The 22340-nt window shown below is 46.0% G+C and overlaps 2 protein-coding genes across 2 annotated transcripts in view; both read right to left on the bottom strand.

Moving 5' to 3' along the window:
* Nucleotides 1–3646: 3646 nt before the first annotated feature.
* LOC134347449 (lysozyme C, milk isozyme-like) lies at nucleotides 3647–13745 on the bottom strand. The gene is made up of 4 exons (XM_063049767.1): nucleotides 13398–13745; nucleotides 12153–12344; nucleotides 7271–7346; nucleotides 3647–4786 (listed from the first exon to the last, which is right to left on the bottom strand). The coding sequence occupies exons 1-4, from the start codon at nucleotides 13528–13530 to the stop codon at nucleotides 4720–4722; spliced, it is 468 nt and encodes a 155-aa protein (XP_062905837.1). The 5' UTR covers nucleotides 13531–13745; the 3' UTR covers nucleotides 3647–4719.
* An 809-nt stretch (nucleotides 13746–14554) lies between these two features.
* Nucleotides 14555–22340, bottom strand: part of LOC134347450 (splicing regulator RBM11-like) — a 65133-nt gene continuing 57347 nt past the window's right edge. The window contains exon 7 of the mRNA XM_063049770.1: nucleotides 14555–15197. The gene's annotated coding sequence lies outside the window, so the exon portion shown is untranslated. The remainder of the gene's footprint in view (nucleotides 15198–22340) is intronic.

A 22340-nucleotide genomic window follows, 5' to 3' on the forward strand; every position in this document is an offset into this window, starting at 1 on the left:
ACATAGGCGGCTTCATAAACTTCTGAGTCTTAGGGAAATTTCACGGTGATTTTCATGATCAGCAGCCCAAAATCCGTAAGATGCACCCAAAAGTATTCAGGAAGCAAAATCTTTGTTGTCCAGTGATATCATGACATGCTGTATGTCAGTAATAATAAATCTGATTCTGATTCTAAAAGCGTTCAGCTGCTAGTTACCTTGTGGTTCACAGCTGAATATTAGTTGCCAAAAGTGAGCAGTGGCTCAGATGAACTCTCACGTCAAACGGTTAGTGAGTAGAGTTTATTGAATTTACCATGAAGATCACAACAGAAGCAGAGAGACCATGGTAACAGTTGTTGATCAGGAGATGATACAGTGAATGACATAGTAGCCTATCGGTTAGTGCGATCGATATGCAGTGCCAGTGATCACTGGTCAGAGTTTGATTCCTGCCGCTGTCTGTTAGTAATTTGTATGTTCTCCCCGTGGGTTTCCTCCGGGTGCTCCAGTTACCTCCCACATTCCAAAGACGTACGAGTTATGCTTAGTGAGTCTTGTGTATGCCGAGAGGATTCGAGTACAGGAGCAGGGAGGTACTACTGCAGTTGTACAAGGCCTTGGTGAGACCACACCTGGAGTATTGTGTGCAGTTTTGGTCCCCTAATCTGAGGAAAGACATCTTTGCCATAGAGGGAGTACAAAGAAGGTTCACCAGATTGATTCCTGGGATGGCAGGTCTTTCATATGAAGAAAGACTGGATGAACTGGGCTTGTACTCGTTGGAATTTAGAAGATTGAGGGGGGATCTGATTGAAACGTATAAGATCCTAAAGGGATTGGACAGGCTAGATGCGGGAAGATTGTTCCCGATGTTGGGGAGGTCCAGAACGAGGGGTCACAGTTTGAGGATAGAGGGGAAGCCTTTTAGGACCGAGATTAGGAAAAACTTCTTCACACAGAGAGTGGTGAATCTGTGGAATTCTCTGCCACAGCAAACTGTTGAGGCCAGTTCATTAGCTATGTTTAAAAGGAAGTTAGATATGGCCCTTGTGGCTACAGGGGTCAGGGGGTATGGAGGGAAGGCTGGGTTCTGAGTTGGATGATCAGCCATGATCATAATAAATGGCGGTGCAGGCTCGAAGGGCCGAATGGCCTACTCCTGCACCTATTTTCTATGTTTCTATGTTTCTATGCCACGTTGCGGCCACTTGTGGGCTGCCCCCAGCACATGCTCGGCCGGTGTTAGTCCTTGATGCAATTGTTTTCTCTTCACTGTGTTTTTCAATGTTTTGAGGTATGTGTGACAAATAACACTAATCTAATCTTGATCTTTGCAGAGAGGTGTACAAGATGATAAGAGGCAGAGAGAGAGTGGACAGCCAGAGACATTTTCCCCAGAGCAGAAATGGCGAATACAAGGGGGCATAATTTGAAGGTGACAGAAGGAAAGTATAGCAGGTGATGTCAGAGGTAGGTTTCTCACACAGAGAGTAGTGGGTGTGTAGAACGCTGTGCCAGGGTGGTGGTAGAGGAAGATACATTAGGGACATTTAAGGCATGATGTTAGAAAATTGGAGGGCTATGTGGGGGGGAAAGGCTAGATTGATCTTCGAGTAGGTTAAAAGGTTGGAAAAACATCACAAACCTTGTCGAAGTCCCATGGAGTCATTATCCACCGCAGCAGGGGATCTGATTAGAAAGTTTACAGATGACACCATAAATTGGCGGAGATGTAGACGGTGAAGAAGGTTATCCAAGGATACAATGAGACGTAGATCCAGTCTTGTTGAAGAGTCCTGGCCTGAAATGTCGACTGTTTATTCCCCTCCAGAACCTGAATCAGAATCTGAATAGACAAGATAGTATAACCGTGGCTGACAAGGGAAGTCAAAACTATTGTAAAAGCAAATGAAAGGCATACAACAAAGCAAAAATTAGTGGAAAGATAGAGGGCTGGAAAGTTCTTAAAAACTTACAAAGAGGAACTAAATCATTAGAAGGGAAAAGATGAAATATGAAAGCAAGCTAGCAAATAATATCAAAGTTTTTTCAAGTATGTTAAAAATAAAAGATAAATGAGAGTGGATAGAGGACCACTAGAAAATGAGGCAGGAAAAATAATAACAGGGGACAAGGAGATGGCTGATGAACTGAATGAGTATTTTGCATCAATCTTCACTGTGAAAGACACTAGCTGTATGCCTGATGTAGTGTGTGAAGAAAGAGAAGTGGGTGCAGTTACTGTTAGAAGAGTGAAGGTGCTCGAAAAGATGAAAGACCTAAAGGTACATAAGTCACCCGGATCAGATGAACTGCACCCTTGTGTTCTGAAAGAGATAGCAGTTGAGATTGTGGTGCATGAGAAATGATCTTCCAAAAACCATTGGATTTTGGCATGGTGCCAGAGGACTGGAAAATTGCAAATGTCACTCCACTCGTTAAGAAAGGAGGAAGGCAGCAGAAAGGGATTTATAGATCAGTTAGCCTGACCTCAGTGGTTGGGAAGATGTTAGAGTCAATTGTTAAGGATGAGGTGATGGAGTATTTGGAGACACAGGACAAGAAAGGACAAAGTCAGTATAGTTTCCTGAAGAGGAAATCTTGCCTGACAAATCTGTTGGAATTCTTTGAGGAGATTACATGCAGGATAGATAAAGAGGATGCAGTGGATGTTGTATATCTGGACTTTCAAAAGACCTTTGACAAAGTGCCACACAAGGCTGCTTACCAAATCAAGAACCCATGGTATTACAGGAAAGTTACTAACATAGTTAGAACATTGGCTGATCGGTAGGAGGCAGCGAGTGGGAATAAAATAATCCTTTTCTGGCTGGCTACCAGTGACTAGTGGTGTTCTGCAGGGGTTGGTGTCAGGACCACTTCTTTTTATGCTGTATATCAATGATTCAGATGCTGGAATAGATGGCTTTGTTGTCAAGTTTGCAGATAATATGAAGATTGGTGGAGGTGCAGGTTGTGTTCAGGAAACAGGTAGGATGCAGAAGGACTTATTAGGAGAATGGGCAAGAAAGTGGCAAATGAAATACAATGTTGGTAAATGCATGGTCATGCACTTTGGTAATAGAAATAAATTTGCAAACTATTTTCTAAATGGGGAGAAAATCTAGGAATCTGAGATGCAGAGGGAGTTGGGAGTCCTTGTACAGAACACGCAGAAGGTGAACTTGTGGGCTGAGTTGGAGGTGAGGAATGCAAATGCAATGTTAGCATTCATTTCAAGACGTCTAAAATACAAGAGCAAGGATGTGATGCTGAGGCTTTATAGGGCACTGGTGGGTCCTCACCTTGAGTATTGTGAACAGTTTTGGGCTGCTCATCTAAGAAAAGATGTGCAGACATTGGAGACAGTCCAGAGGAGGTTCACAAGGATGATTCCAGGAATGGAAGTGTTATCATACGAGGAACGTTTGATGGCTCTGGGTCTGTGCTCGCAGGAACTTAGAAGCATGAGGGGGGATCTCATTGAAACCTTTCAAATGTTGAAAGGCCGAGACAGAGTAGATGTGGAAAGGATGTGTCCCAGGGTGCAGAGTAATTTCTTTAGCCAAAGTGCGGCGAATTTGTGGAATATGTTGCTTCATACAGCTATGGAGGCCAGGTCGTTAGGTGTGTTTAGATTATGAAGACACGCAGTCCTCTTTTATTCTCATTTAGTGATGCATGCATTAAGAAATGATACAATATTTCCTCTGATGTGATATCACAAAACACAGGACAGACCAAGATTGAAAAAACTGACAAAACTACATAATTATAACATATAGTTACAACAGTGCAACAATACCATAACTTGATGAAGAAGTCCATGAGCACAGTAAAGTTCAAAGTCTCTCAAATGTCCCACATCTCACGCAGACGGGAGAAGGAAGAAAAACTCTCCCTGCCATGCTGACCTCAATCCGACTCTGAGTCATCCGAAAACCTCGAGCTCTGATCAGCTCTCCGACACTGAGTACTAAGCGCCATCTCTAACCGAATGATTTGACCTCCATCTCAGTCGCCATCAGCAGGGAAAGCCGGGGATTTTGAGGCCTACCCTCCAAAAGATTCCCGACCGTGCAGTAATAGCAGTAGTCAACGGGCGTTTCAGAAATTTTTCCAGATGTTCCTCTGTGCTTTCACGTCCGTCTCCATCAAATCAGAATTTAAGGATTGATAGGTTCTTGATTTGACATGGCCTCTGGTGTTACGGGGAGAAGGCCGGGAACTGGGGTTGAGGAGGAGTTAGGAAAGAAGGACCAGCTATGATTGAATGGCAGAGCAGACTCGATGGGCCAGATGGCCTAATTCTGCTCGTATTTCTTATGGTCTAAGATAGATAGACCTTACCCAGGGCAGGAGAGTCCATAACTAGAGGTACAAGGTGGGAGGAATGAAACTGATTGAGATCTGAGGGACAGATTTTTCCCACACAAGGTTGACGCAAATCTGTAATGAGCTACTGGGGGTGGGGGGGGGCACGATTAAAACAGTTAAAAGGCATTTGGACCAGCATGTGGATAGAAGAGATTCAAAAGGCAACTGGCGTTAGTGTAAATAGGCATCACGGTGAGCATGTACAAGATGGGCCGAAGGGCCTGTTTCTGTGCTGTACCGTGCTATGATGCTGTGAGTCTAGAATCTGCTCATTGGCTTGGCTTTTAGTGATGTAAGCTAATTAGTAAATGTTACGGGTTGATTGCTGGAGGGGTTCCAGTGTGTCGGGTTCATCCGTCATTACAAGTTACAGTCCTTCAGAAAGTTGGTGAGGTTCCTTCGCTGACATTTCTTCTTCCACCCATACCTGCAAAAAGTCAGAGGTGTGGATCAGAAATATAACATGCTATTGAGTTAGAATATAGAACAGTTACAGCACAGTACAGACCTCTCCGCCCACGATGGTGTCCTGACACTTGAACCTACTCTGAGATCAAACTTCACACTCAGATTTCTGAATGGACAATGAATCCACATACACCATCTCACTATTTTTCTGTTTGCTATCTTTTTGTACCAGTTATTTACTTTAATATATATATCTTATGCAGATTTATTGTTTTAAAAATTATTATGTAATAAAATTGTAATGTACCGCTGTGCAAAACAACAGATTTCACACCGTATCAGGGCAGAGAGCACATAGCATCCATGCCAGGTAGGTCCTCCAGACTCCAAAACGGTGACTTTCCCCAAGCAGTAAGATTGATCAACACCTCCACCCACTAACCCACCCCTCCACACCCCCAAACACCACTGCTTTATCAGTTCCTGTCAAAAGGTCAATTTTATTGTCAATGTACAATACAACTGATATTTGTCTTCTCCAGATGGCCATGAAATACAAATAGATCATGGGGGTTGATGAAAGAAAAGACATCAACTACCCCCTCACCCGGTATGAAAAAGTAAAGAAACAAAACTCAGACTCCAAAATCCCCCCTCATCCGCAGCAAAAAACAGCCACAAAAATAATCAATGATCCTCTACACATAAGGATCCCGGACCCCCTCACTCGCAGACAAGACCAGCAACAATAGCGCCAACCACCAACCTCCCTCTTACACACAAAAATTAATACATCACCCGCCTCCCATCAACCACAGAAAGAACACACTGAGAAACTGAAGGAAACTAATATAAAGTACAGTCCAAGTTGGCAGCCATCGATCCCGGGGATCATGGGTTTGCGTCTCTGGTGGACTGTGCCCTCTCCAGGGAGCAGGCCTGGGCGGGAAGATTTGAAGAACCGGCTGTTGCCCATGCAGTGGGTTCTCCCTCTCTATGTCCGAGGGAAGGGCAAGCGCCGATGCAGATTGGCACCAGTGTTGTCGCAGTGGTTGCCAAAGTGAAGTTGTAAACAACATCAAACTGCCTTAGGGACTCCGGCTCTGGATTTCTTCCTTGGGGTTTACTCCCGAAGCCTCTCCCATGGGTGGGTATGGCCGCAAGGCAGCGGAGGTTTAAAACCAGAGTTTTCCTTCTCCAAGGCGGGCTGACGTCCAAGGCTGACAAGCCCCATCTACCTGAAGCAACTGGTTTTGAGGCGCCAGTGGTTCACCTTTGACCCTTTTTGTCAGTAGAAACAGTTCCACCGGGCCAGTAGCTAAGCCACACGTGAAGGCCGAGAGTTGGACTTGGTTGTCAGAGGCTGTTAATGACACGTGTCACTTTATAGGTAGTGGGAAGTTCGAGGATTGGGAAGCTTTAAAAAAAAACAACAACAGAAGGTAACTAAAAAAGTCAATAAGATAAAGATGGAATGTGAAAGTAAGCTAGCCAATAGTGTTAAAGAGGATACCAAAACTTTCTTCAGATACGTAAAGTATGAAAGAGAGGAGAGAGTAGCTATTGATGGAAAACAATGCTGCAGTGGTAATGCTAGGGGATAATAAACTGGTGGATGAACTGAATAAGTATTGTGCATCAGTCTTCACTGTGGAAGACACGAGCAGAATGGTGGAAGTTCCAGCTGTCAGGGGCATGAAGGTTGTGAAGTTACCATTACTGGAGAGAAGGTACTTGGGAAAACTCAAAGGTCTGAAGGGAGATAAATCACCTAGATCAGATGGTGTATGCTCCAGGGTTCTGAAAGAGGTGGCTGAAGAGATTGTGGAGGCATTAGTACCAATCTTTCAAGAATCACTAGATTCTGGAATGGTTCTGGAAGACTGGAGATTTGTAAATGTCACTCCACTCTTCAAGAAGGGAAAGAGGTAGGACAAAGGGAACTATAGGCCAGTCTGACCTCAGGTTGGGAAGATGTTGGAGTCAGTTATTAAGGATGAGGTCCCTGGGTACTTGGAGGCACATGATAAAATAGGCCGTAGTCAGCATGGTTTCCTCAAGGGAAAATCTTTCCTGACAAAACTGTTGGAAATCTGAGGAAAAAACAAGCAGGATAGATAAAGGAGAATTGGTTGATGTTCTGTATTTAGAATCTCCAAAGGCCTTTGAACTGGTGCTGCATATGAGGCTGCTTAACAAGCTACGAGCCCATGGTATGACAGGAAAGTGTCCAGCATGGATAAACCAGTGGCTGATTGGCAGGAGGCAAAGAGTGGGAATAAAGGGAGCCTCTTCAGACTGGCTGCTGATGACTAGTGGTGTTCCACAGAGACCTGTATTGGGTCCGATTCTTTTTACACTATAATGTAACAGTGAAGTCATCTACAATTCCTAGTACAGGGATGTGTCGTTCCCCAAGTTTGATTCCCAAGATCTACTGATTGTCCATTCACATCCTGTTCAAACACAGCTCCAGGCAAAAGGCCAACAAGGTCTGACTTACCAAACATTCATTCCTTGGGGCAGAACCACTTTCTTTACACATTCAATGTCATCAGCAATATTATCGTTGATAAAATCTGTACAAGAAATACAAAATAGTGTTGATGTTGGTATGTTAAAGTTGCTGTGTAAAGTCTGTGATGATTTCTGTAGATATGGTAGATACTTGGTTTGTGGTTTGGCTCCAGAAATCCTGAAGAACATGGAATATCCATTCATCTGTCCATCTGCCTATGTATGTATGCATGTATGTATGTATCTATCTTGGACAAACTCAGGTTGTTTTCTCTGGAGCGGTGGAGGCTGAGGAGAGATCTGATAGAGGTTTATAAGAGGCATAGATAGAGTAGACAGACAGCATCTTTTACCCAGGGTTGAATTGTCTAATACCAGATATGCATTGAAGGCGAGAGGAGTTAATTTCAAAGGAGATGTGAGGGGCAAGCTTTTGTTTTAAAAACACAGAACAGTGAGCGCCTGGGATGTGCTGCCTGGGGAGGTGATAGAGGAAGATACATCAGAGATTTTTAAGAATTGCTTAAATAGGCACATGAATGTGTGAAAATGGACGGATCTGGACATGGTGTAGGCGGAGGGGATTAGTTAGGTTTCTTGTTAGATAACTATTTTAATTATATCAACACAACATTGTGGGCCAAGGGATCTGTTCCTGTACTGTTCTATGTTTACGTGTTTTTCTCCCTCTCTCTCTCTCTTCCCCCCCCCCCCCCAATGAGTTCATGCCACTCAATTACACCCATATGATCAATTACCTTCGAACCCGTACCTCTTTGGAATGTGGGAGGAAACCAGAGCTCTGGGAGGAAATGCATGCGGGGCAGAGGGAGAAAGCACAAACTCCATTTTGACAGTGGCAGGAATTGAACCCAGGTCACTGGCACTCAAAGTGTTGCAATAACCACTAGGCTACCGTGGGTGGCACTGCAGATCTTGGTTTATTCTAACCTTTCACATCAGTGCATTCTTAAGATCATTGATAAATAATGCAGATTATTTAAAGGAGGAGAAGATGGCGGCGCGATGGCAGCGCGCGCGGCCTCTCCGGTGAATGATATCCATAATCTGTCAATATGATGGAGACAGACGTGAGAGTACAGAGGAACATCTGGAAAACTTCTGAAATGCCCGCTTCGCTGCCGCTGCTACTGTGTGGTAACCGGAATCTCCGGAGCAGAAGGCCCCGAATCCTCAGCTTTGCTTGTTTCAGCGGCCGGGGCGAGGTCCAAAGCGCTCGGCAGTGGATGGCTCTTGGGAGGCTGTATCGGAGAGGCTGGTCGGAAGCTCGAAGTTTTCGGAAGGATGGACTCAGTGTCGGCTGTGGTCAGCTAATTCCAAGGCATCGGTAAGTTGACGGTGCCTGGAGGTTTATGGCAGGGAGTTTCTCCCTTTTGCCGCCTGCTATCGGGGACTCGGGAGTCGATCGACTCAGGGACTTTGAGACCTTTTTACCATGCCCATGGTTTGTTCTTCATCAAATTATGGTATTGTTATGCACTGCTGTAACTATATGTTATAATTATGTGGTTCTGTCAGTGTTAGTCTTTGGTCTGTCTTGTTTTCTGTGATATCACTCTGGAGAAACATTGTATCATTTCTTAATGCATGTATGCATTTCTAATTGACAATAAAAGAGGACTGAGTGTTCTCACAATCTAAATCTAAACATTAGAGTTGTAATCCAAGATCCCCGCCAAGTCCTCTCCTCGCATTCTCAATCGGGCAGGAGGTACGAAACTTGAAGACCCTCACCACCAGGTTCAGGAACTGTTACTCTCCTTCTACCATTAGGTTCTTGGAGCAACCTGCACAGCCCTAAAGCTACGGTACCTCAGTAGTGGGACAGCATCGACCACTGCTTGGACTACCAGGTATCACAATGGGGTGCGGGAACGGACCCACATGCAAGACACAGACACTGAAGTACAAGGAACAGGACTTGACTGGAGTAGGGACGTGACAGGATACAGACAAGGAGCAGGGACAAGAACACAGACTTGGGCTAGGGAAAGAGGGACCAGGACTAGGAACCAAGGCTTGGACTCCAAGCCCGAGACTGGACAAGGACCCAGAACCTGGGTCTTGCCTCGGGCTCGGATCCCAGAACCAGGCAAGGACATGACATGGCTTCAGGACAGGACGCGGCTGGGGTCTAGAGGCTAGAGCTTGTCCGCAGGATCCTCGAGGCTTGGGCTCTTGGAGCTTGTCCGTGGGATCTTCATCTTGAAATACAGAGGCTGATAACTCGGAGGCTGGAGCTGAGACACAGCCTGGGAACTGAACATCAACATAGAGCCAGGACTTGTCCTTCAAAAAGCCAAGACTCATCATTAATACGACGCCAACATGAGACAGGACAGTACATAGACAGAGCCAGGACTTATATTTAGACAAGCCAGGACTCAACCTCTCCACACCAAGGTGGGACAGATCCACCTGTTGGGTAACAGCAGAACAGCCAGACTTACCCAACAGAGGCAAAGACAAGACAGATCCCCCCACAGGGCAACAGCAAAACAGCCTGACTTACCCCACAGAGGCAAGGGCAAGAGACAAACACCAAAGAACAACAGACAGTTCCATCTCTGCTCTGGGGTTGCTCCAAGTCTCAGTTCAGCCAACAACCTCCACTGGCTACAGAAACAGCCAGATCCTTACCTAGCTCAGAGTGGCTGGCAGCCACTCAGCTGGCCCGGGAAACAGCCGAATCCATACCGCAAAGACCTCTCCAACAAGTGGCAATGAGGCTCCATGAAGCAGTGGTCCTCCAACCAGGCCTAGAGATCACAAATGGTTTCACTAGCCTTCCATCAGCAGGTTGCTCCAAGAGGGACTGACAAGACAAACCAGCAGCCCACACTCAATCCCAAGGCTACTTATATTCCAAGCCCCAAGATGGGAATCAGGTGCCTATGATTAACTCAACCAAACAAGGGATAGCTGGAAGACCCGGAGTCCTGAGTCCAGGGACCGGACCATGAACCGGAATGCAGACTTCACAGACCGGACCATGACACCAAAAGCTACTGTGTGCTTTTACTAATAATTTGTTTACACAGTCTTTTTCTTTGCTGCCTTGTATTGTTGTTGTTGAGTGACATTGAGTTGTTGACTCATGGCGACCCTATGTATAGTGTAGTAGTCCAATGAATTTTCATGGCGAGATCTGGAAGTAGACTGCCAGGCCTTTCTTCAGTGCAGATACTGTTGCTGCCCAGGTTGGGACCTGGCTGGGTTAAAATTCAGGACCATCCACCTCCAAGTCCAGTGCTGATGTCACTGCACCACCAGCCGGCTGCTGTCTTTCATAACTATGCATAATTTAAGTTCTGTATGTTGTCCGAAAGAGTCCAGGAAGGGGTAGCTAGCACCTCTGGTGAAGGGGCTTGTCTGGGACAGCTCTCTCGCCTTTGGTCCCCACCGGACACACAGCTCTCACCTGTGGCTCTGAGTAGCTGTTTAGGTGTGACAGCAGCCACACCCCGGTACTCCACTTTGACAGGCAGTCTAGGTATGCCCAGGGGAGGGCAGCTGGCGGCCTCGTACCTCAGTGAGATAGGGTCATACCTGCCCCAGAATGTGGAATCAGTACTGGCAGGATGAGATTCGCCGTAAGATCCAATGATCAGGAAGGCGGCTCTGCATCGCTCCGTGGAGAGTGAAGGGCAAGGCAAGGCACAGAAGATGTCGTGGTCATCCACTGCAACCGAGGATGACCCCAGTTTGTGACACTTGCTCATACCACTGGGCCCAAACATCTGAGGTCGAGAGAGTGGAACTGTCCCAAGGCAATGACTTTTCCACTTTAAAAAACACTTTTCCACACAGGTTTCCTGTCATCGTCAGATACCAACATGATGTCTGAATCATTTTCACTGTACTTGTATGCATGTCGTCGTGGTTTCCGTGCCATTGGAATCAGTTGGTTGATTTGTGAAGTATCGTGTGCTTCTTGGAATGGAACATCAAGTACACGTTAAACAAATACACGCACAGGCGAATTCGCTCTGTGAGCCACTTCTTCAGAACGAAGACCATCATCCTCGACCTCGAGGGATAGCCACGACGACGACGACTTGTATGCATGACAATAAATTTCATTTGACTTGATTTGAGTAATTGTACCCACCTCTGCAACTACCTCTGACAGCTTGTTCCATATAACCAACACTTCCTGTGTAATGAAGTTGCCCCTCAGGTCCCCTTTCACTCTAAACCTATGCACTTAGTTATGGAATCAAGCGGGAGGTACAGGAGCCTTAGGTCCTACACCACAGATTTAGAAATAGTTATTACTCCTCAACCATCAGGCTCCTAAACTAGTGTGGATAACTCACCTCAACACTGAAGTGCTTCCACAACTTATATACTCACTTTCAAGGAACCTACAACTCATGTTCTCAGATTTTTAACACCATAAGATATAGGAGCAGAATTAGGCCATTTGGCCCATCGAGTCTGCTCCCCTATTTCATCATGGCTGATCCATTTTCCCTCTCAGCCCCAATCGCCTGCCTTCTCCTCGTATCCCTTCATGCCCTGACTATTCAAGAATCTATAAGCATCTGCCTCAAATATATCCAGTGACTTGGTCTCCTCAGTTGTCCGTGGCAATGAATACTTATTTAATTATTATTTGAGCAGCTTGTCACATGGGTTGTTTGTCAGTCTTTGCGTGTGGCTTTCATTGATGCTGTTGTGTTTCTTTGTTTTCCTGTGAAAGCCTGCAAGGAAATGAATCTCAGGGTTGTGTTTGCTGACGTATCTGTACTTTGGTAGTAAATTTACTTTGACTTTGAATCGACACAGGGAAAATTCAGGCAATCGCCACAGTGAACAGTTTCTACAAGAATCGTCTCTCTTACCCAGGCAGATCTTCCCACACTTATTCTTTGAATTCCTGGAGCTCCCTCTGCCCTGCGTGCGCCCATTGTCACACCAGCCCTGGCTGCTGATCTGGAAGAGCCCGTAGTCCGAGGATGTGGTCTTCCCATCTCTCCGGTTGTGTCCGACCATTCTGGTGTTGTAGCTGCTCTCGTGCTCGACCAGGCAAACCCCTGAACAGAGGCAAAAACCTGAGACTTTGTCTCATTATTCCTGGACCTCTCTCCCCAGGAACCCCTGCATATATAGCCCCATCATTACTCTGTGTTCAGTCTGGCTCTGCCCTCTATACACAGAACATACACCAAATAGCCACTTTTATTATGTGCAGGAGTGGAACCCAGTGTGGCTTTAGAATCATTGTCATTGAGAAGTACAGCACAGAAACAGGCCCTTCAGCCCATCTAGTCCATAGTCCTATCGACCTGCACCAGGACCATAGCCCTCCATACCCCTATCATCCACGTACCCATCCAAACTTCATTTAAATGTTGAAATTGAGCTCACAAGCACCAGTTGTGCTGACAGCTCATCCCACACTCTCACAATCATAGTCATAGTCATACTTTATTGATCCCGGGGGAAATTGGTTTTCATTACAGTTGCACCATAAATAATTAAATAGTAATATAAACATACATAATTAAATAGTAATATGTAAATTATACCAGAAAATAAGTCCAGGACCAGCCTATTGGCTCAGGGTGTCTGACCCTCCAAGGGAGGAGTTGTTAAGTTTGATGGCCACAGGCAGGAATGACTTCCTATGACGCTCTGTGTTGCATCTCAGTGGGATGAGTCTCTGGCTGAATGTACTCCTGTGCCCGCCCAGTACATTATGTAGTGGATGGGAGACATTGTCCAAGGTGGCATGCAACTTAGACAGCATCCTCTTTTCAGACACCACCGTGAGAGAGTCCAGTTCCATCCCCACAACATCACTGGCCTTACGAATGAGTTTGTTGATTCTGTTGGTGTCTGCTACCCTCAGCCTGTTGCCCCAACACACAACAGCAAACATGATAGCACTGGCCACCACAGACTCGTAGAACATCCTCAGCATCGTCCGGCAGATGTTAAAGGACCTCAGTCTCCTCAGGAAATAGAACTATTTATGGTTCTATTACTATTTATTATTTATGGTGCAACTGTAATGAAAACCAGTTTCCCCCGGGATCAATAAAGTATGACCATGACTATGACTACACAGAACGAATGAGACTTACAGTTTGCCAAGCTATAGCCACGATATCCCTCCAGTCCGCTCCTGCGCAGAAGGCGAGCCAGTTCACATTTTTCAAAGATGTACGGTGCTGCTCCTGTGATCAAGGCACCGAGGAGAATCAAGACCTTCGTCATATCGGCTGCTGCCCCCGGATCCCAACTTCAGAATGGAAACCGAGTTTCTGCTCTGGGCTGCAGAGCCAGGAAGCCAGGACACTCCCGTCAGTCCCTGTTAAACAGCAGCTGACCTTCAAACCTTCTCCGGACTCTGTTCCTTGCTGATTAGGAACAGGAGATTTCCAGCGATGTTTGATCTTGTTTTTTTTATTTGCCTCCTCGTCCTGCTGTTTCTGGAATCAATGTTTCATTGTCAGGAACTGCAGAAGACCTTGGGCTGATAGAAACTCAGATCTCCAACTCCCCCGGCCAAGTCGCTGAATCACTGCTTGGCACAGAAACTGCACCATGACAGACAGGAAGGCTCTACAGCAGGTAGTCAAAACTGCCCAGAACATCACGGGCACCGGCCTACCTGCCATCAAGGCCATGTATACAGAAAGGTGCTGGGAAAGGCTCAGCAACATCGTGACAGGTCCCACCCACCCCATTCACGGACTGTTTATCCTACTCCCATAAGACCATAAGAGCAGAATTAGGCCATTCAGCCCATCGTGTCAGCTCCGCCGTTCCATCATGGCTGATCCTGGATCCCACTCAACCCCATACACCTGCCTTTTCACCATATCCTTTGATGTCTGGACCTGTGATATTCAGCGACCATCCACCACCTGCTCCCACAGCTTCACCTGGCCCTGATCTGGGGTTAGCAGGTCCTTGCCCAAGGGTGACCTGCAGGCTAGTGGAGGGAAGGAGTGCCTTACTCCTCCTTTGGTTGAAATGTGTCTCCACCTCACTACCAAGCACCAAGATCTAAATTCTTTTTTTTAATGGGTTCTATTGGGCTTCTTCAATTTGTGGCCGCCTGTAAGGAGACGAATCTCAAGGTTGTATAAAGTATACATACTTTGATAATAAATGTACTTTGTACTTTGAATACCAAGTAAAATTGGAATGAAAATCCAAGACCTGATATTTCAGAGTATATTTATTTATTAACTTTCACAACATTGTTATAAAGCAATGAGATAATGCTGAAAATTAATTGCAGTGGGTTATATATCGGATTTGTTCCATGTTACAAGCAATGAAATGGCTCCACTGTCTCAGTACAGCAGGAACATCATCACCGCGGAAATCCTCTGTTCTCCCCTCTCCCTTCAGGCCTGAAAGCACATACCACCTGGCTGAAGGAGAGCTTCTACCCCGCGTTTCTCAGGCTCTAGAAAGGACCAGGCTGTGATGAGGCAACCAGCTGTGCCGATCGGCAGCACTGTCAGAAGCTGCAGCCTTCCTCAAAATGATCACTGTTTTTCCCATTGCGTCCGCTGCTCCAGGCGACTCTGACAATAGCAGAGGGAGCTGTCGATGCGGGCAGGTTCGAATTCAGATTACACCATCAAACCACGAGACATCCGAGAACGATCAGGCCATTTAGACCACTGCTCCACCATTCCATCACGGCTGATTTATTATCCCTTTCAACCCCAGCTGTTGCATATTTCACTCTCGGTAAAGTTCTAAACTTTGGTTTACACTTGAAAATAATTTATCATTATGTCATCAACGGACACCGAGTTAGTGACAAAAGTTGTGTTTACTGTACCAAGCTTTCATCCTGGGGTGCAATGTAACTATGGACTTCACACATTGGATGTCATTGGTGAGATCATCATCCAAAAATTCTGGAAAAAACAAGTTAAGTATTATGTTAAAAGAATTGAGAATAAAACAGAAGGATTTTCTTCTGCAGTTGCTCTGTTACATAGCAGGGTAAAGGTCTCTCACTTCATAGCACTACCTGACCTAGTCCCATTTGCCTGTGTTCCTCTAAACCAGGGGTCTGTTGATAGATTCCAGGGGGTCCGTGAACTTGGATGGGAATAAGCTTATATCTTTATTTTCACTAACCTCTAACTGAAAGTTAGCATCTCCATCAATTATCAATGTAGGCAACAAACCACAGTAGTACCTGTGACTTTGTGACCAATAAAAATCATGGATATTTTCATATCACATTACAATTGTTACAAGTATCTCAAAATATCGTTAGCAGCTGCTCATCACTACTTCAAAATTACAGTAGTCATTAGAGTCACTGCTAGATCCAATGTGATCAGTCTCCCTGTCTGCAGAAACACAAAATACACTGCAGATGCTGGGGTCAAAGGTAAAACTTTTTTTTATCGTGTTGCACCAGACAGTCAGCCATTCTTGTCTGACGCGTGGTCTCAGGATTGGTCTCCATTCGGATTAACCGGGTCATGATATGAACGTTCCTGACTTGACTCTTTTTTTTAACGAGGCTGAGTGGTTAGCTTGACGCTCAATCCGGCACGGATGGAAAGCGTGCTTGGGGGGACTTGGGGGCCCAACTTGGATTCGAACTCGGGAACATTCGCTCCGGAGTCTGGCGCTGATACCATTGTGCCACCAGTCGGCAGACGCTTGAGAGATTGCACTGAGAACCAGCATGGACACAATCCCTCTTTATATATTGTATGCAAACCGTGAAATCAGACCCATAGAGTCTAATCATTATCCCCGCCAAAAGTGGCAGGGCACACACGAAATGCTGGAGGAACTCAGCAAACCAGGCCGCATCTATGGAGGGAAGTGATGGGTCGATGCTTCAGGCCGAGACCCTTCATCATCCTGTGCGTTTCTCCAGATCTCCAGCATCTCTCCAAAGTTCAAAGTAAATTTGCTAATAAAGAACGTGCTCTTTGTCACCATATACTACCTTGTGATTCATTTTCTTGCAGGCATTTCAGAAAAATAAAGAAATGTAATAGAATTTATGAAAACTATAAAAACAAAGACTGACAAACAACAACCATGTGCAACAGAAAGTAGATTGCACAAATAAAAAATAAAAAATAAATAAATAACAATAATCACGGAGGAGATACAGGAGAACCATAGGGCTTTGTGCTCACTTTACACTCATGACTGTGTGGCTAAGCTCAGCTCCAAAGCCATATTTAAGTTTGCCGTTGACATTGCTGTCGTAAGCCGAATCAAAGGTGGAGATGAATCAGCATAATGGAGGGAGATTGAAAATCTGGCTGAATCGTGCCACAGCAACAGCCTCTCAGTCAACACACATCAAAGTTGCTGGTGAACGCAGCAGGCCAGGCAGCATCTCTAGGAAGAGGTACAGTCGACGTTTCAGGCCGAGACCCTTCGTCAGGACTAACTGAAGGAAGAGTGAGTAAGGGATTTGAAAGTTGGAGGGGGAGGGGGAGATCCAAAATGATAGGAGAAGACAGGAGGGGGAGGGATAGAGCCGAGAGCTGGACAGGTGATAGGCAAAAGGGATATGAGAGGATCATGGGACAGGAGGCCCAGGGAGAAGTAAAAGGGGGAGGGGGGGAAAACCCAGAGAATGGGCAAGGGGTATAGTCAGAGGGACAGAGGGAGAAAAAGGAGAGAGAGAGAAGGAATGTGTGTATAAAAATAAATCACGGATGGGGTACGAGGGGGAGGTGGGGCATTAGCGGAAGTTAGAGAAGTCAATGTTCATGCCATCAGGTTGGAGGCTACTCAGACGGAATATAAGATGTTGTTCCTCCAACCTGAGTGTGGCTTCATCTTTACAGTAGAGGAGGCCGTGGATAGACATATCAGAATGGGAATGGGACGTGGAATTAAAATGTGTGGCCACTGGGAGATCCTGCTTTCTCTGGCGGACAGAGCGTAGGTGTTCAGCAAAGCGGTCTCCCAATCTGCGTCGGGTCTCAACAATATATAGAAGGCCACATCGGGAGCACCAGACACAGTATATCACCCCAGCTGACTCACAGGTGAAGTGTCGCCTCACCGGGAAGGACTGTCTGGGGCCCTATAGATGGGTGGTTGAGTGTATACTGACTGACTATATCACAGCCTAGTATGGAAACACAAATACACTGTCGCAGGAAAGGAGCATCCATGATCAGGGACTCCCACCACCCAGGCCGTGCTCTCTTCTCACTGATGCCTTCATGAGCCTCAGGACCAACACCACCAGGTTCAGGAATAGTTATTACCCCTCAACCATCAGGCTCCTGAACTAGGGGGGGATAACTTCACTCAGCTTCAATCACCCCAACACTGAACTGTTCCCACAACCTATACTCACTTTCAAGGACTTTTCATCTAACTTTCTAGATATTTATTATGATTATTTTATTTTGTACTTGCACAGTCTCTTCCACACTGGTTGTCTGTCCTGTTGTGTGTGGCCGTTCACTAATTCCGTTATGGTTATTGAATTTGCTGAGTATGCCTGCAACAAAACGAATCTTAGGGTTGTATATGGTGACATATATGTTCTCTGATAATAAATTTACATTGAACTTTTGAAATTTGAGGATACACACCCAAAACTTTAGGAACAGTTTCTTCCCCTCTGCCATCAGATTTCTGAACGGACAATGAACCCATTTACACTACCTCAGTTTTGTTTTTCTTTGTTTTGCTCTCTTTTTCATGGCAAGATGGCGGCGCTTGCAAACGCAGCAGCGGCTCAGCTCACTCTCGGCCTTGTATTTTTCTTAGTTCTGGTAAGTACCATAAGTATAGTAGCAGCTCTCACCAGTTACGATCAATCCCAGCTACTGTTCATTGGAGAACACGACACAGATCCCGGAGTTAACACAACTCTCTTCCTGCCGGAGATTCTACGCACCCCGAAGCCCTTCGGAATTACCATCCCGCTGGCGAGGTGGCGAGGTGGTGGAGGGAGAGGGAACAGAAGCGGGGAAAGCGGGCTCTGGGCTCCGGGCTAGGCTAAAGGCTAAACCCGTACAGACCAGCACTACCAAGCCTGTTTCTCACTAATGCCAGATCCCTCACCAACAAGATGGATGAGATCAGAGTGAGAACCATTCCTCACTGTGCGACTGTCATCACGGAGACCCGGATGAACCCAAACGTACCTGACGCTGTTATCGAGCTGGCCGACCATTCGAAAGACTCCGGAAAGAGCAGGGGTGAGGACTGTGTGTCTATGTAAACGATAATTGGTGCACAGCCGTGAACATTGTGGATGAACACTGCTACACGGACTTGGAGCTCCTCGCGGTAAGGCGTAGACCGTTCTTTCTCCCGAGGGAGTTCACGACGATAATAATTATGGCTGTATATGTTCCCCCGCAAGGTCAAGCTAAGTCAGCATTGGAAAAGCTACATGATAGCGCCAACAAACAGCTCATGGCTCACCCGCATGACGTGATCTTTGTAGCAGGGGACTTCAGTCACAGAGATCTTAAACTGGTCATGCCCAAATTTTACAAAAATGTGAATTTCCCGACGCGAGAATATAACATACTAGACCAAGGCTACGTCCACACTATGCCAGATAATTTTGAAAACGAAGCCTTTTCTCTTCATTTTGACCTTCTGTCCACACTGAAAAGGCGTTATCATCCCCCAAAAACAGAGATTTTCGAAAACACTCTCCGGAGCGTGTAAATTTGAAAACGATTGTTTCGCGTTGTAGTGTGGACGGGGTAAACGGAGAGATTTAAAAACGCTGTCATGACAACACCACAACAACAATGCTTTTTCTGCTTCTGCTTGGGACTGCGCGAGCACTGCCGGACGGCTGTTCTTGGTTCTTGATCTTTCCAAAATATTCTGCATGGCATTTAAACTGGAGGTGGCTTTCAAGCTGGTCCCCTCGGTTTTTCTGTTTCCATCCTCTGTTCTTCTGCCCGTACCCTCCGGTCTCCCAGTCTGCGGTGGTCGTACCCTCGATCTCCTGTACCCCTGGTCTCCGAGCCGGCACGGTCACTGTTATAATGCACAGTCGGTGTGAATGGTGTGAGAGTTAAATTGTAAAGTGAGCTTTTTTGACTAGATCCCCAAATTGATTTGATTGAGTCTATCTTTAAAAATATTAATGTCAGAAATACTGCGCAGGTCTGGCGGCAGAATATTCCACTCTCTTGGTTCTTGATCCTCCAAAATATTTCACATGGAATTTAAACTGGAGGTGGTGGAGGGTGGGCTTAAGAAGGAGATTTTTGAAGAAGAAAAGCTGCCTTAAATTTAATTGGGTTTGGTTGTGTGACTGTGTTAGGATTAAGATTATTCCATGCTTTAATTGTGCGGGGGAAAATGAATTGCTGTACACATCTGACTTGGTAGTTAGTATTTCAAATTGAGTTGAGTGCCCTCTTCTGCTCCTAATAGGTTTGTGTTTGATGTGGTCTATGTCGAGTTGACCATTTAACATTTTGTAATTGTTGATAATGTTGATCTTGGGTAGAGGACGGCTTCGTGCGTGTGTTGTTTACTTTATTGTCTACGTTAATAGTTTGTTTGGAATTAAACATCTCCACTGCTTTGCTGACTTTGTAGTCGTTTGTAACTCGCAGGAACAGCTCGACTTCATTGTCTGTCTAAACAAAGAAGTCCAGTCTGATTTTCTCAGCGGAGGTTTTCTTTGTATTCCTTGAAGACATTGTTGAAAACTTTCTTTCGCTGTTGTTGTTGGTACTCTAGTTTTTAACCAATGGAAATAGCACAACACCGCTGCGGAAACGTAAATATTATACCATTTTCTCTTCACTTGTTTTCTGTAGATGTGTCTGCAAATGCACAGTAGGAGTAGATTCGCCCAAATATCCGTTTTAGTGTGGACAGAAATATTTTGAAAAACACCTAGCGTGGACGGCTTTCATTTTTACTCGAAACCAGCGTTTTCAAAATTATCCGCTCTAGTGTGGACGTAGCCCAAGTCTACACAAATATTCCAGGGGCATTCAAAGCGACCCCATCTGCACACCTCGGACAATCAGACCATACCTCCCTCACATTGACCTCAGCTTACAGACCACAGATCTGCAGAGTAAAACCAACTATCAAGACAGTACATGTGTGGTCAGAGGAAGTCACCTCAATGCTACAGGACTGTTTTGACAACACAGATTGGGGCTTGTTTGCAAAGGGAGCAGACCTGGAGGAATATGCTGGTTCAGTCCTAGATTATATTAAGTTTTGCACAGAAAATGTAATAACACAAAAGACAATTAAGGTGTTTCCCAGTCAGAAGCCATGGATTAACAGCAATGTGAGGGCACTGCTCAGGGAGCGCGATGCAGCCTTCAGGTCAGGAGACAAACAAGCCTACAGTGAAGCACGGGGGAATCTCCGCAGGGGCATCAGGGATGCAAAGCACAAATACAAATAGCGCATTGAAAATCAGTTTGATAGCAACAACCCCCGCAGTATGTGGTAACGCATCAAGGCTCTGAAAGACTACAAAACCAATAACCTGCCGCCAGATGATGACGCCACACTGCCTGATGTCCTAAACGAGTTTTTTTGCCCAGAGGGAGGAGGCGGCTCCACTCATCCACCCACCTGACGATGAGTCCACACGGGTCCTTAAGCAACATCAGGTGAGATCCACCCTGGGGAAAGTGAATGCGAGTCAGGCAGCTGGCCCAGACAGAGTGCCCGGCCGGGTACTGAAAGCATGTGCCGACCAGCTTGCTGAGGTGTTTACAAGTATATTTACCCTCTCACTGCAACAAGCTGTTGTTCCAACATGCCTTAAAACCTCCGCCATCATCCCAGTGCCCAAAAAATCAGCTGTGGAGTGCCTGAATGACTGTCACCCTGTAGCGCTGACACCCACAGCCATGAAGAGCTTTGACAGACTTGTGCTCTCACACATTAAGGCTATAATCCCACCTGATCTGGACAGACACCAGTTTACCTACCGGGCAAACCGCTCCACGGAGGATGCAATCACAACAGCCCTCCATATTGCTCTGACTCACTTAGAGGAACTGAACACTTACGTGAGGATGTTATTTGTGGACTTCAGTTCTGCATTTAACACAGTCATCCCCCATAAACTGGTCAGCAAACTGAACACTCTTGGCCTTTGTTCCTCTGTGTGCTCATGGGTCATGGACTTTCTCACAGACCGACCACAGCAAGTCAGAATTGGTAAGCACACCTCCACCACTCTCATCTTACAAATAGGCACCCCGCAGGGCTGTGTGCTGAGCCCTATGCTCTACACACTCTTCACACATGACTGCACCTCCAACTCCATCATTAAATTTGCGGACGATACCACCATGGTCGGCCTGATCTCGGACGAGGATGAAACAGCCTACAGGCTTGAGGTGGATCATCTGACAGTGGTGTAAGGACAACGACCTGGTCCTTCACACTTCTAAAACAAAAGAGATGATCATTGACCTCAGGAGATCAAAGGACAGAGTACACACCCCGCCCCCATATACATGGAGATGTAGTGGAAAGTGTGGAAAACCTAAAGTTCCTTAGAGTTATGTTGTCAAAACAGCTGACCTGGACCACCAACAACTCGCTGCTTGTAAAAGAGGCACAACATAGACTCTTCTTTCTCAGAAAGCTGAAACAGGCCAAACTTCCACAAAAGCTGTTGCTTAACTTCTACAGAAGCACAGTTGAAACCATCCTGACCAACAGCGCCACAGTGTTGTATACCAGCTGCACAGCTGCTGAGCGACAAGACCTGCATCGCGTGGTGCAGGCGGCCCAGCGAATTGTCAGGATGGAGCTCCCAGCACTGGACACCATCTATTCCAGCAGACTCAGGAGGAAAGCAATCAGCATAACCAGAGACACCACACACTCCGGCTGCTCCCTGTTTGACCCGCTGCCATCCAGCAAAAGGTTCAGGACACTAACAGTCAGAACAAATAGACTGAGGAACAGCTTCTATCCCAGAGCTGCGGCATCCATCACACCACTCCCACAGAACAATGACTGAAACTGTGAGCACACACATGCACACACAAGCACTCAAATACTTGCACTAACGGCACTTTGTGCATTAC

This window comes from Mobula hypostoma, chromosome 6 (assembly GCF_963921235.1).
Source record: "Mobula hypostoma chromosome 6, sMobHyp1.1, whole genome shotgun sequence".
In the NCBI taxonomy this organism is placed as follows: domain Eukaryota; kingdom Metazoa; phylum Chordata; class Chondrichthyes; order Myliobatiformes; family Myliobatidae; genus Mobula; species Mobula hypostoma.